At 42.7% G+C, this 15692-nt stretch overlaps 1 protein-coding gene across 4 annotated transcripts in view; it reads left to right on the forward strand.

Annotated features, from left to right (window-relative positions):
• LOC124616726 (cytosolic carboxypeptidase 1-like) overlaps positions 1–15692 on the forward strand; it is a 514069-nt gene that overhangs the window by 451226 nt on the left and 47151 nt on the right. For all 4 annotated transcript variants that reach the window (XM_047145088.1, XM_047145090.1, XM_047145089.1 and 1 more), the window contains exon 19: positions 13101–13188. In XM_047145088.1, the coding sequence (XP_047001044.1) occupies positions 13101–13188 (88 nt within the window). The remainder of the gene's footprint in view (positions 1–13100; positions 13189–15692) is intronic.

Here is a 15692-nt window from a genome sequence, read left to right on the forward strand (position 1 = left end):
AATTACGGCTCAGAATTTTTTCACTTTGATGTTTGTCCCATAGTTTCGAATTCAGATATGTCAACCTATGTTTCAAGTGTTACGAGTAATTTCAACATCGCTTCATCGTTGTTGAATTAAGCAGTCGATTCCTGAGCAACTAGAATTCGCCATCGGTTTTGTTCGGAATTCAACGAGTGTGGAACATACGAAAAATTTCATGGCATGAGGCAACTGGAATGCCATGTCATCAGCGACTTCTCCGAAGATGACTCTTTGATAGTCCATAATCATTCCTTTCACTTTCTTCCACTATTTCATAAGTTGGTGATGTGCTGGGCATCATCTTCAACGTCTTCACGGCCTCCGAATCGCATATATCACTCATGAACCCTTGTTTTACTCATTTCATATTGGCTAAAAGCAATATTTAGCATGATAATCTAAAACTTTACTGTTTATGGCAAAATTTAATGCAAATTATTTGATCCATTTAAATACAAAATTAATAACTGCCGATACTAATCAAGGCACATGTAAATTTTCGGACAAAATTCCCGTTAATTTTTTGAGCACACAAAGTGTAAAATATTTGTTTTTCGCTGAACATGGGCATCTGACCGACACCGACCATCTTGTTCGTCAATAAATTACCTTTTATTCAGCTTTAGCCAGTTTTTGAAGCGCAATGACGTTCTTCAAACGTTACCACCCATAATTAGATAAAATTTTCTGATATGGACTTCTTCATCACAATTCAGTGATTTGAAGATACCTACGACAGTAGAAGACCAGTTTAGTAGAACGAAGTCACTTTATTTAACTCCTATTCCAGTTACAAATTTTCGAATCTCATGAGTAACATACCTGATCCTATAGCGCTGGTCATGATGTTCCTTGTCGTATTATGATATTTAGGTTCGATTCTCTGTTTCTCACGGCTTACTAGCAGAGATTTTTGTCGATGCAGTGACAAAAGCTTTCTCAGACACTATAAATCCAGGCGCATTGTTAATTCAGTCTCAGTACTTGTTTCTATGATTCTGTAAACTATACATTATTGGCATAAAGTTGTGCTATCCACATGTAAAATCATCTTTTTGTGTGTCCTGATTAAAGCCCGACCTGCTTTGAGAATTACGTAAAGAACATAGCCGTGTAATGACCGTCACCTGCTTCGTCCTCGTAACGTGTAGTCTTTGAAAACTGCATCTTACTTTAATAAAAGTCTTAGCACACAATCCCTTCATTTTTTGTTTCGTAGTAGGTAAAACTGCCACTTTATAGTAACTGTCTGTAACTCTCTTTGGCATTAAACGGACAATTTCGACTATTGGTAAGCCCCACTCCTACGTTCCTTTGGTGTTTAGGCGATGTTTTTGTGCGTAAGGAAAGCAGTCGGTGGTACCAGCTGGTCAAATGGGGACGTATTCTGATTCCTTATGAAAACAAATGTATTGCATCCTTATGGGTATTGTATTTATGCATGCATTTTACACTTTTTCGTATTGTTACGAGAACAAAGAAAAAAATTCTCAGCTTTGCAGAGCGGGACTGTATTTTTGGACAGGGATTTAGGAATTTCTACAGCTACATGTATACTCCGCAAGCTATCTTATGTTACGGTGGCGCAAAGTTGAGGGGAAAGGAGGAGACGGAAAATCTGAAAGGAGGTAAAAGGTAAACGAGCTGCCACTGTAACACATGTACTGCACTTTATTTTTTTCTTTTTAATTGGGCTGTTAAGGCCGGACTAAACGTTACTAATCGTCTGTGGAGTTCATGATTTCCTCCACCGTTATCTCCGCTGCAACGACTGCAAAGACAAATTACGGTGCGTAGTATTAACATCTAGGTATTCGAGTTTTTCGGAAGGCTCTGAGCACTATGGGACTTAACATCTGAGGTCATCAGTCCCCTAGAACTTAGAACTACTTAAACCTAACTAACCTAAGGACATTACACACAGCCATGCCCGAGGCAGGATTCGAACCTGCGACCGTAGCGGTCGCGCGGTTCCAGACTAAAGCGCCTAGAACCGCCCGGCCGCACCGGCCGGCTTTTTCGGAAGAATATATATTTTTTCCTATTGGAAGTAAATGGAAAAGAGGGCACTAGGCAACCGTATCTTTGCTTTCTCATCAGCGAGCTTTCGAGTCACTAGAGGCTCGTTATCAGAGGTGGTTATTAAAAAAGTAATTATAAAGCCTCTGTAAGTACCTGCCGCGCTTGTATGCTTTATATCGACATTCGTGACTAGCTTCACTCTTGCACATTCATTAATACTCCCTTCCCTACGTGCGTGTCTCGTCGAGGGCTAAGAGTGCTGTTCAGAAGCAATGAATGGCCTGAGGTATCAATCTAATGTGTTCGGATCCTTAATACTATGTTAAGATACTTTTCTCCGTGAAGCTGACTGATCTTAGCTATGAATCCATAACGATCTCAATATCGCGTATGTGATGATTAGAGACTTAGGATATGGTTTGTTTATAATATATCCATGTGGCAATCATGTCAGAATATTCAACGTGCTCACACCCGTTGGATAGTTTTTAGGTTGGTGCTATGGGAAGTTCCTTGTGCGAGAACGCCGGGCAGTAACACGTTGTGCAGAGTAGCGGATGGCGGAAATCGCTCCATGTACGGCCGAGTGGGAGGACTTTGCGGAAGATGGGCACCGGTTGGTCAGAGCCAATATTAGCGGCGACCGGTTCCAGGCACTGGGCAGTTTCGCCGTTGTTGCGTGCAGGTTCCTTTTTGCGGAGCTGACCCAGCAGAGGCTGATGACACCGCTACGGCGGCCAACGGTGGCGGAGTCCGGCCTCATTGGTATTGAGGGGACAGCTGGCGGCAGCGTCGGCGTTAGGGGCAGGGCAAGCGATGCACGGCTGCGACTTCCGGCGGCTGTGAGGAAGGTGTGGTGTGACGAGGGGAGGGGCATTGTCTCCGGCGGCAGACGCGGCCGCTTCCGGACCCTCGCCGGAAAGCGCCGCGCTGACTAACGCCAGGAGCCTCCGGAAGGTCGCAGGTGCCTGGAAGAAGGGGCGTTCTCTGTGGTCCACTGATGGGTCCTAACAACACAGGAAATGTCGAGAGATATGACTTACATTACATTGAGACACCGCCCAGAGTAAAGGCCGCCTCCCAACCACCACTCCTGCTCCTCATTTGTTGATGTTGCTGACGATGAGGCCTCTCGGAGAGTTAAACAGAGTACCAGGCATGAAATGTTTTCGCAGCTGCAGGTCTCTAGAAGAGCGTACCGTTCCAAAGGATTGGAAAAGGGCACAGGTCATCCCCGTTGTCAAGAAGGGACGTCGAACAGATGTGCAGAACTGTAGTCGATCAGTTGTAGAATTTTGGAACACTTACTATGTTCGAGTATAATAACTTTTCTGGAGACTAGAAACCTACTATGTAGGAATCAGCATGGGTTTCGAAAAAGACGATCGTGTGAAACCCAGCTCGCGCTATTTGTAGAGGCCATAGAGAAGGGTTCCCAGGTAGATGCCATGTTTCCTGACTTCCGCAAGGCGTTCGATACAGTTACCCACAGTCGTTTAATGAACAAAGGAAGAGCATATGGACTATCAGACCAATTGTGTGACTGGATTGAAGAGTTCCTAGGTAACAGAACGCAGCATGTCATTCTCAATGGAGAGAAGTCTTCCGAAGTGAGAGTGATTTCAGGTGTGCCGCAGGGGAGTGTCATAGGACCGTTGCTATTCACAGTATACATAAATGACCTTGTGGATGACATTGAAAGTTCACTGAGGCTTTTTGCGGATGATGCTGTGGTGTATCGAGAGGTTGTAACAATGGAAAATTGTACTGAAATGCAGGAGGATCTGCAGCGAATTGACGCATGGTGCAGGAAATGGCAATTGAATCTCAATGTAGACAAGTGTAATGTGCTGCGAATACATAGAAAGAAAGATCCCTTATCATTTAGCTACGATATAGCAGGTCAGAAACTGGAAGCAGTTAATTCCATAAATTATCTGGGAGTACGCATTAGGAGTGATTTAAAATGGAATTCGTTAGGGATCATTTAGTAATGGCGAAAGCGTTACAGAGATGATAAACAAACTCCAGTGGAAGACTCTGCAGGAGAGACGCTCAGTAACTCGGTACGGGCTTTTGTTGAAGTTTCGAGAACATACCTTCACCGAGGAGTCAAGCAGTACATTGCTCCCTCCTACGTATATCTCGCGAAGAGACCATGAGGATAAAGTAATAGAGATTAGAGCCCACACAGAGGAATACCGACAATCTTTCGTTCCACGAACAATACGAGACTGGAATAGAAGGGAGAATCGATAGAGGTACTCAAAGAACCCTCCGCCATACACCGTCAGGTGGCTTGCGGAGTATGGATGTAGATGTATATGGACAAATATCAGCTTTATAATGGAATGACGGCAATGAAAATTTGTGCCGGGCCAGACTCGAGCCCGGATTTCCCGCTTATCGCGAGCCGCCTTACCGTTAGGCTATTCAAAACTTCCTCATGTCGTCAGCCATGTGTCAGCAACCTGCACTCGTACATTCATTGTGTATATTCCCGTACAGGGGAGATATTTTAACTGAAAGTCGCTTGGCCTGTGTCAACGAATATGATACAGTATTCCAGTGCCAATGTTGTTCAGAACTGCATCACACGTCAGAAGGAAGAGGCACTGTGGCGACTACAGCCGTTATGAAATAAATGAAACGTATTCGCAGTTGCGAATACGTACAACCATCAGCTGTGTAATAGAATGACGACAATGAAAATTTGTGCCGGACCGACCTGTCCGAGGGAATATTGCATCGGAATTCTGAACAACAAAGGCACAGCAGTTTGTATTTATTCGCCGACACCAGGCAAGCGACTTTCAATTAAAAGTGTTCCCTGTACGGGAATATACATAATGAATGTACGAGTGCAGGTTGCAGACACACAGTTGACAAAATATTGAAGCTTGGGTCTGGCGGTGGTTGTGCTCGGATAGTCTGACGGTAAGACAACTGTCGCGATAAGCGGAAAAGCGAGATTTGAGTCCCTGTCCAACACAAGTTTTCACTGTCGTCATTCCATTATACAGCTAATGGTTATCCTCATTCTCATTTGCGAATTCATTTAATGCATTTCATAACTGTTGTAGTCTCTGCAGTGCCTGTTCGTTCCGGCGTGAATGCGTGTCCGTAGGAACATTCGTCGTAATTCTGAACAACACAGGCATTGCAATACTGTATATAATAGCAGACTGTTAGAGCGCTTATCAGAATGCCTCATAAGAATAATAGTAAGACTTCCAAAAATATTTATTTGCTACTTCACTAATACGACAGGTGCGATAAGCAACCACATTACGAGAATTAAAACTCTCTAATCCCGCAGCAGCAGGAGCACTACTACCAGTTCTTACAACGACGACAGTAAACCAACCGTCATCATAACGAAATATCATTGTTTACCGTACTAAAGCTAAAATTACAGCCCAAAAATACTCGAGGGCCAGCAAGGATCGCAACTCCTTTCAGTTTATTCTTTGGGACACAGACTCCAGCGCCACTCTTCGTTTCTGTGTTTATATTTGGCTGCCGTTAGGTGCAGAAATATTGACTGAGTATATAAAAATCCGGTGTCTATGCGGGTATTGGCGGATGTTTCTGCGGATATCGCCAATAACAATTAGTTTATAGTTAGGGGTTAAGAGTATGAGCATTGTAAATATTATGATTTTCGTCTTTTTTGCATTACAAGAGACAAGCGATAAGCGATCTACAATAACGTGTTTATTATTATCCATTTGGGACAGAATGCCTCTCTATAGACTTGAATACACAGTGCAAAAATGGTTCAAATGGCTCTGAGCACTATGGGACTTAACTACTGAGGTCATCAGTCCCCTAGAACTTAGAACTACTCAAACCTAACTAACCTAAGGACATCACACACATCCATGCCCGAGGCAGGATTCGAACCTGCGACCGTAGCGGTCATGCGGTTCCAAACTGACGCGCTTAGAACCGCACGGCCGAATACACAGTGCACTGTGAATGTTAGATACGTTGTCGACATCTGCGACGGCTTAAGGTGGCAACATGGCCATCTTACCGAGTATCCAAGCCAGTAAGGTGACGTGGTAAGCGCACGGGACTCGCATTCGGAAGTGCAACAGTTCAAATCGACTTCCGACCATCCAGATTTCCTAAATCACTTAGTGCAAATGCTGGAGTGGTTCCTTTGAAAGGGCACGGCCTATTACTTTTCCCGTCCTTTCCAAATCGGAGTCTGTTCGGTTCGTTCGTTGCCGACGGGACAGTAAACTCTAATCCTGCTTCACGATTTTCCGAACAATTGCACATAAATTCTGCTTCAATTGTACCTGCAGCTGGCTTACGTCTGAGTCGTCAATGTTTACATTAGTAGAGGACACTTGTGTATTTACTGGAAGCCGCTAAAAAGCAAACCGAAGCCCGTTCTCCGTAAATTAGAATCTTCACTTTGTGCTCCGACTCATCTTTATCACATACGACATATATTATATCAGTGATCTTATTAATGTTTCACTTTAAAATATTTACAAGCATGCTGCGCGACACTTATTACATTGAGAAGGGTAGCACGCTAAAATGATTTAACATTATGGTGAGTTTACATGCATTTAATAAAGGAACTATGTGGGCTACATTTAACAGAGTGCAAATGTGATTACTTGTAACACAACTTGCTTTGACTTTCCCATTCTGCAGAAAAATACAGAAAATCTCTTTCAGTGATTATGACAGAAAGTTGTGGGATACGTACTATCCAGACATGGCACAAGCCTATCAGTGGAACTCCAGGGTAAAGTGGTTTACAAAATTTTAATATGTGAAGATGCAGACGTGGTTGCAGACACGGAAGTTGGGGATGCAGACAGCATTTTCTTATCCGTGAGGCCTCAGATAACTGGTATATTACATAATGGGACGGACAGAACAGACCTTGTGTTCTAAGACAATAGCTACACTGAAATCACCGTTATTTATGATGGCACCCGGCACATTAAAGAAAAGGATGTGTGATCACCACGGACAGTAATGCATGCTCCGCAACATGCTCACATGCTCGCCACAAGGTCCATAAGGAGTTCTTGTGGTCGAATGTTCCATTCCTGCACCATCATGGTTGACAACTGCTGTATGTGGATGCATCGTACACATTGTATGGAGAAGTGGGCTACAGAGTGGTGGGACAACTGTCATCAGGCCCGCAACTGGTTGGGGGGGGGGGGGGGGGGGATAGCAGAGGTATCCGCCCCGGTCGGCAATTTCATGGAGCGCCAAATTCATATTCTTAAAGAAAAAAACCTTGTCTCACAAAGCACCTAGCACCCTGCGCATGAAGGTCTGTCGATTATTCATATTATTTTGAAACGCTTCTCTGTGGGCTTTGAACATTTTTGAACACATTCTAACGGATCATAAGGCCTACTGCACGTGATGTCTCTGCCAAGAGAATCCACCCCGCGCCTAGAAATAAAAAACTTTCCCGCAGAGAAAATGGGGGGGGGGCTATAAGAGCTGTGCCGAATAAACCCGAACGGGTGAACGCCAATCGCTGTTGGTTTAATGTGGTTGTTCGGGTGTGTGAATGATCAGCGTTATTATAATTAGTAGCGAAATCCATAGATTCACATTACCAGAGTGGAAATAAACGACTAACAGGAACAACAGGTAAGAACGATTGCGCATTATCTTATCCCTGTGTCCTAGAAAATGAGATCTTGACTGAAAATCTTCGTCAGATCGCTACAGTCACTCGTTAGCAGCAGCTTTAAGTTATCTTCTCGGAATAGCGCGGAAAACGCGTTATACGAACACATAATAACGCCTTACCGAAGAATAAACGAGGAACAACTAAACCGGTGATTCTAGGAGGGTTGGTGAAGTTAACGGAAGAGTAAGTTTTAACAGAGGTAGGAACAATTACAGAATTAGTGATGACAAGATTGTTTGTCAAGAGGAAGTGGAAGAAATGGGGACATAACACAAATTATATCAAAGAATATGACGATTCCAAATTTACATAAAAATTTCGTACACCACTTTTCGATCGATCTCATGCTTGAGAAACTGGAGCGTATGAATGGAATGTGGAACAATTTCCTAACATAAATCGTTTTGCTTATAGTAGGCCTAATTGGCAGTTTATATTGGTATGTCATGGATCATATTCTACCGTGTTATTTATGTAAATGAGGTAGATAAAAATGACCATTTGTGCCAAAACAGCCTCGCTTATTTGGCGTTTGTTACAATTGCTGCAACATTAGAAAGGCGTATTTCATTTTATCTAGCAGACAGTGACAAAATAGTCGTAATCATATCGAGAAACCACGCCAGTCTCGTATACTATTTGTATTAACAGCTCTTTCAGTATTAGACAACGACGTTTTGATTTTTCATGTAGCAAAACCACTTTGACGAATTTTGATGACGTAATAGATTCTTTCGCAGAAAGGAAAGCACACCGTGTAAAGCTGCAGAAAGATAAGAGGACAAAAAAAATGCTGGAACCTAAGGATTGAAGAAATGTGTACTGTCTTGCTTGTCTCTTGTCTTTACAGCTTTTGTGTTCCTATATTTAATTTTATGCCACACAAAAGAGAAAATTATTAGCTAATAGGCAATAAAGAGTGCAAATTTTCTGAAGAGTTGTTATTCTCCCGGTCACAAATAATCCCACTCAGTATTAACTGTGAGTTCTTTTTTAAGGAGGGTGGAGTGTCTAACCGGCCGATTGGGGGCAGGAGATGCACCACAGGATATTTTGATTTCTGCTGTCCTCAATGTAGGTTTGATAGCTTCCATTACAAAATATAAACATTTGATTCCACATAGCAATATATAGTGATATACGACAGAAGAATGGTGCGTGAAGAGTTATGGCACTACACTTTGACACACTTAATACCAAATAACATGTCTTACATTTCCTCAAACATATATGTTTATAATACACACAATACGAATTCTTCATAAAGATGTGCGCTATAAAATGAACATATTTTTGGAAAATCATTTTTTTTAATTTTTGACGCCCTATCTCAAACGCTAGAAGGGATGGGGATGGGGAGGGTGGGCGCCACTATCCTGGTTTTGCCCCTGGTTCGGAAATATCTTATATCCGGGGCTGACTGTCATTGTAGGAAAGCTGGACAGGAGCAGAAATGTTTAGCGAGCAAGTTAACACAATAAACTGAAGACTTATGTAACTTGTACTTATCCAAGTGAATGAAGACTCGTTACAAATAACACAGCAAGAAACAGAGTCCAGCTGTATCAGTCAACAAGGATGAAGCATGAATGAAGGAGTCGTAGCATAGTGGCCCCAGGCATAAGTGAGCTGAGCGGCTGCCGTATATTATGGTGGAGAGGGCACTCAAAGGACAGAGGCTCTACTGGAGGTGTGACTCAGTGAACACATACTATTGGGTCCACCAGATCCTGGATGACCACTATCAGCGACAGATGGGAACTTGCCATTCTGTTACCAACCTTGATACACTTTGGGGTAGTATTGATACATGACAGCACACCCCTTCCACCCGAACTGCTTCACCACCGTCGTGTAGTGTAGATGAGTAAACAATGGTTGGGGGGGGGGGGATGGGGGGGAAGGGGGGGGGATAGACTGGATGCAGGTGGCAACGAGGAAACAGGAGCCGAAATTGAGGCTGATGCTGAGCTCCCACCCACTCCCTGGCATACACCCCGAGCCTGCCCAGGAACACCAGCTGAAAAACAGGCCACATACCCACATCCAGAGGTGGAGCAGCAAAACAAAGACAGAGACATCTCAGTGACTGCAAAGGGACCTGAGGTGGCATGTGGGACAGTTGCCAGGAAGAGGCCAATGGCCCAGGGCCCATAAGAGCCGGGTGCAGCGAGGGCTGCAGCATCCAGGCAGGCACCAAATCTGAAAGAACCAAGCCTGTGGCAGGATCACGCAGTTCACAAGGATGAATTAGATTCTGATGGTGTTGCAGCAATCCTCTTACTCCTACAGGAGAAACATAGAAGGTCCAATACATCGTACAATCGTGCCTTCCTCCCAGTGCCTCCGTCCACCATAAAATCGGTAAAAGACTGAGTTGTTAGTTAGATACTTTGCCTGTCTGGACGAAGTTGGCATCACCTGCCGGGGCAGGTGCAGCAGCATAAGCAAGGTGTGGTGGGGCCGTCCTTGTAGCAACTGCGCTGGCAATGGTCTGTCATGTAGGTGGGAGCAACAGGAATACAAGAAGAGCAACAGAGCATGATCCCTTGTGTGGGAGACTTGAAGTTTGTCCATCTGTTGCTTAAATGTTTGGACAAACCATTCAGCTTCGCCACTGGATTACAGATGGAACGGTGCTCTCATGATGTGGGTGATGCTGGAGCCAGGGCAAAACTTTTCAAATTTGGCGGCAACAGTTTGAGGTCTGTTGTCTCTCACAATCCCTTCAAACCACCCCTTCTCATTGTTAGATGTTGTGTATAACTTTGTACAGAATCGTAAGGAGAGTGAGCTACATAGTGGTGCAGCATCTATCATCGTAAGAGAGCTAAACAAGAGCAGAAAAGATTAATGAACAAGTCAACACAACGAACAGAAGATTTACTTAACTTTTATTTTTCCAAGTGAACAAAGACTCATTACAAATAATGCAGCAAGAAACACAGTCCAACTATGTCAGAGTCAACAAGGATGAAGCACAAACAAATGAGTCACAGTGTAGTGGCTCCGGGCGCAAGTGGGCTAAACAGCTGGTACCAGCCATCTTACGTTGCAGTGGCAGATGACGCTTGATGAACAGAGCTACTGGAGGTGTGCCTCAATGGATGTGCACTGTTGAGACTGCCAGATCCCACATGACTGCTATTGGCATCAGATGAAAACTTGCTATTCCATTACCAAGATACGTGATACCACAGTGGACAAGCTGCAATTCATCTCTGGAGCATGTCCCACACTTACTCAATTAGACTTAAGTCAGATAAATAGGCAGACCATCCCATTTGCTGAATATCGTCTCATTTCAAGAGCTCCTTCACCTGCGCTTTCCTATTCTATCATGCATTGCCATCCATAAAAATGAAATCGTGTACCACTGAAAATGCACACTTGTGGAAGGAGTAAAGTGTCACTCTTTTAACACTGACCAATAAGTGTACTGTATTCAAAGATTTGGAGGTCAGTTCACCTGTGCAACATTTTGCTTCCCCACACCACAATGCTTGGACCATCAAAACTATCATGTTTGACAATGTTCCATGGTACATTACATGTTCCCGCCTCTTGCCACATGGAGGTACATCCAGAATCACTGCTCAAACTGAATCTTCTCTCATCTGAGAAGAGCACACTACCCCACTCCTCACTGGCCCAATCTCTATATTCTTGGGACTATTGTAAACACTACGCTGCCAATGTGTGGGTGTCAATGGAACACGACATACTGGTCGTCAGGTAGAGACTAGCCTCATACAGTCTTTGTGCCACTCTGGAAGGTGAGACTGCATCTTTTGCAGTCCTCTTAAATGTGGTTGCAATTGCACTAGCTGTTGAAACGGGCCTCTTCTTGCCTGTTGTTGAACATAAAGACACCTGCTGCTGTAGTTGACCATGGCTGACCACCACCTCTCCTTCAGAAGCAGTGCCTGTGGTTCAGAACATTCTCCATGAAAGTGAAACACTACTTTGAGAGATACCAAACTCCAAGGCTAAATTTCATGACACTTCATCCTTAATCCAGTTTCCTGATAGACTTCCATCACAGAAATATTGTGGGTCCTATTGCAGTGGCTGTGGGATGTAATGTTCCCCTTTGAAATATAGTTGTTCATTCAGATTCAGATTTGTTGTTATCTTGAAACTCTGAATTGCTGCACCTGTAATTGAGTATTCTTCTTAGATTGTGCAGGTGCAGTTCGATTGATGTCATCCTCTCTGCAGTTGTGCCTCAGCTGGAAACTTAAGAGTCTTCAAGCAATTTCAAATATATAGGAAGGAATACGCTATACTACTTCTTCTAATGAATAATTACACTGTATCCCAGCGTACAACATTAGAACAGGTGATTGTAGGAAACACTGTTTGTCCATTCAGTCTGGTATCCAGACATCAGACACTGACATTACATGAATGACAGATAGAGTATTTTTATGAACTTCTGTTGTTCACTGTGATGCCACCAGTACTGTCATGGCACAGTTATTCACTAGCACACCTAACAATTCCAAATGACACTGAATCATGAAACAAATGCAAAGCCCAACAGGTAATGCAATCACCACCCCACCTTGATATTTGCCATCCACCCATATCACATCACAAGTAAAAGCAAATGGCAAAAATCCTCCAAACAGTTTTCAGTTCTTAACTATTTAATAAATGATTTCGACAACTGCCATCATATGTCGGCTAGGTAGACATAGTGTTACACAACACACTACTGGGGTAATATGGTACTCCTCATAGTTAACTGATAAAATGACAAGAAATGCAGTGCTCCTCAATGATTTCAGATAATGAATGATCTTGTGAAAAATTTAATATTGTAAATAAGACTGCTTAAACATTTCACAATTGTAGATGGAAACTGAATAATCGTGATGGTTTTTCCTTGTGTGCATCTGGTGGTTCTGTGGTGGCAAAGGTACCAGACAACTTTAAACTGAATAAATCAAAGAGGAAAATGTGCGTATACATCAATGTTCATGTTTTGCAAGCCAGTGTTAAGTGAGTGGTAGATGGTAATTTGTACAACTCCTGATTGTTCCCTTTCCTATTCCACACTGAAATGGAAGAAGTTAAAATTATTGCCTGTGTACCTCTGTTAAGTGTAAACACTTCTTATCGTGTTAACACATATATGTTTGTCCCCTACGCAGATTTATGATAGAGGCAGTAGAAGCACTTAAGAGTGTCTGCTTCCCTCCAAAAATTCCCATTTAAATTCATGGATAGGTCCTAAACTTACGCAAAACTGACAATGACTGTTTTAACCGGTGACTAAGTAAAATGGTTCTTTAATTAAATTTGTATATGTTATGTTTTCATATCATCATTTCATTATCTATCCTTTTGTATTCTGTTCCAGCCATCGGTGTGGCATAACAGATGAAGATCTGAATCGTCGGTGGAGTCATCCCAGTCAGCATTTACATCCCATCATATATCATACCAAGGTATTTATTTTTCATCATTTGTAATTTTGAGTCTGTCAGTTTTGAGCACATTGTTAGTGTGCATTCATATTCTACAGTATAGACGCAAGGTCTCCCAGACAAGGAACTATTCATTTATTGTAATTATATGGGGTGAATCAGAACTCCACCAACACATTTTCAGAGGTTTTTCAGGAATACTTTCTGGATATTTTGATATCAGGGACCCACTGTTTCTGGTGGCTTATTACACATTGATAATGTCATTTTGATTTATTCAGTTTGTTACCATTATCACCCTCATTCCTGTGAAAATACATTCGCATCAGTGAAAAAGAATCTTAACAACCAGTCGCCAAATGTACAACACATAACATGGAGTAATGCAACAACCCTCAGACAGGTGCAAAAATTCTACGGTGTAGTTGTCATCACCATGTGAACAGCTCGGCACAGCATCATTGTGCCATCTTCCCATGGCATTCAGTGAACTCATACATGTGGAGTATATAGGTCACATCTTCATCAGTAAACCTCTCTATACTGCTTTGTATCACTGTCAATGCAACACTTCACACTATCAAAGAAGCAAACCCGAGACAGAAGTGAGCGATACTGAATGCAAGCTTGCGTGCAAAGAGTAAAGTGGGCATTACTATTATCAGCAGCAAGTACTGTGAGTGAATGGAACAAGTTTGTATCCAAACAAAGCACACACAGCACATACCATCAACAAATGTGCTGTTGTGTTCTATTTTCAGGGCAATATAGATACAAAGGTAATTGGGGCAAGATAACAAACAAAATGCAATAACTTTGTAATGAGTCCCTGATACCAAAATACTCAGAAGGTATCCTTAAACAACCTATGAAAGTTTTTTGTAGAAATCCTCAATCAGAAGAGAGTCAACAGCAATAGCAGTGCATCAACAGTCAATATAAAACACCCAGAGTACTAATAAAAGTGAGCCATTAGCATTTCATCCTAAACCTGAAGGAAATAAACAAGAAAGAATTTGCAAATCAAAGTTACAGCATTGTGTATGCTGAAAGAGAAAGAGGAAGAGAGAAGGGGCGAGAAGAGATGTTTATCAACAGGAGGGAAAAAAAATGAAGTTCCAATCACGCACCAGCCTCAGATAATAATAACCAGTGCAAATACACCAAAAAAATAACACACTCAAAGGTAAATGATGTAGAGTAACAAAATTTTGCGAATACATTTGTCTAGGTAATTTGTAAGTAATTAAATTGCAAGATCACTGGTTAATGTAAGTTCAAGATAAGCCATTGCAAATGTAAATGCTGGTACATTAATAACTGGTGAAACAAACAGAATGTTGAATGCAAGCATTCAGATGTACATGCATTGTGTTGTACAGGTCCCAGATGTCAGGTTGTGGGATGGAGTTCTATGTCTGTTGCACTTGGTCATTCAATACGGGGATGGTTAATGCTGTCTGTGGATGATCTGGAGTTGTCATCCAAGGATGTCCTAAGTGTGCTTGATTGAAGACAAATCCGGTGATTGAGCAGGCGTGGCAATATGTTGACACTCTTAGAGAATATTGGGTTACAACAGCGGTATGTGGGTGAGAGTTATCTTGTTGAAAACCTCCCCCCGGAATGCAGTTCTGAATGGCAGCACAACAGGTCAAATCACCAGGCTGATGTAATAATTTGCAGTCAGGGTGCATGGGATGACCACGAGAGTGCTTCTGGTGTAGTACAAAATCACACCCCAATCCATAACTCCACGTATAGGTCCAGTGTTTCTAGCACACAGACAGGTTGGTTGCAAGCCCTCAGTGGCCTCATCCTAACTGACACACAGCCATCACTGGCTCCGAGGCAGAACCAGCTTTCAACAGAAAACACAACAGACCTCCACCCTCCTGGAAGTAATGATTTCCCACAGCTTGTTGTGTCATTGTGGTGCCAACTGCTGCCTGCTACAGATGCAGTATGATGTGCCAGAGCCATACATCACACACAGTTATCTTCCCTCTCAGTAATACCACATGACCATCTGGTGTCCTGTCTTCTCGTGACCATACATTCTCGTGACCAGCACTACCAGGTGACCAGCACTACCAGCAGTCATGTACAGTGGGTACATTCCCACAATGTCTTTCTGCAATACTGCAGAAGGAACATCCAGGTTCTCATAGCCCTATTACATGACCTCGTTCAAACTCAGTTAGATGTTGATAATGGAGTTTTTGTCACCTTAAAGGCATTCTTGACTAACATCAACTCAGCACTTCCAATCTCAAAGGCAACTAACATTCAAAACCATTACGGCATGTATTTAAAGCCAACCTGATACACATCCTCATAGTGCCGCTATTAGCACCACTCTTACATAAATGGTGCGAAATTATGTAGCTGTCATCTTTCAGATGTAGAAACATGCCTACCAATTATCGTTTGTGTCGCACAACTCCTCATTTCCCCCCCTGTTAGTTAGTTCATTCATTTGTAACTTGCTCCAGTGCTTCAACAAAGCATCTTTGTGCCATTAA

The sequence above is a fragment of the Schistocerca americana genome, chromosome 5 (assembly GCF_021461395.2).
Source record: "Schistocerca americana isolate TAMUIC-IGC-003095 chromosome 5, iqSchAmer2.1, whole genome shotgun sequence".
NCBI classification, from domain to species: domain Eukaryota; kingdom Metazoa; phylum Arthropoda; class Insecta; order Orthoptera; family Acrididae; genus Schistocerca; species Schistocerca americana.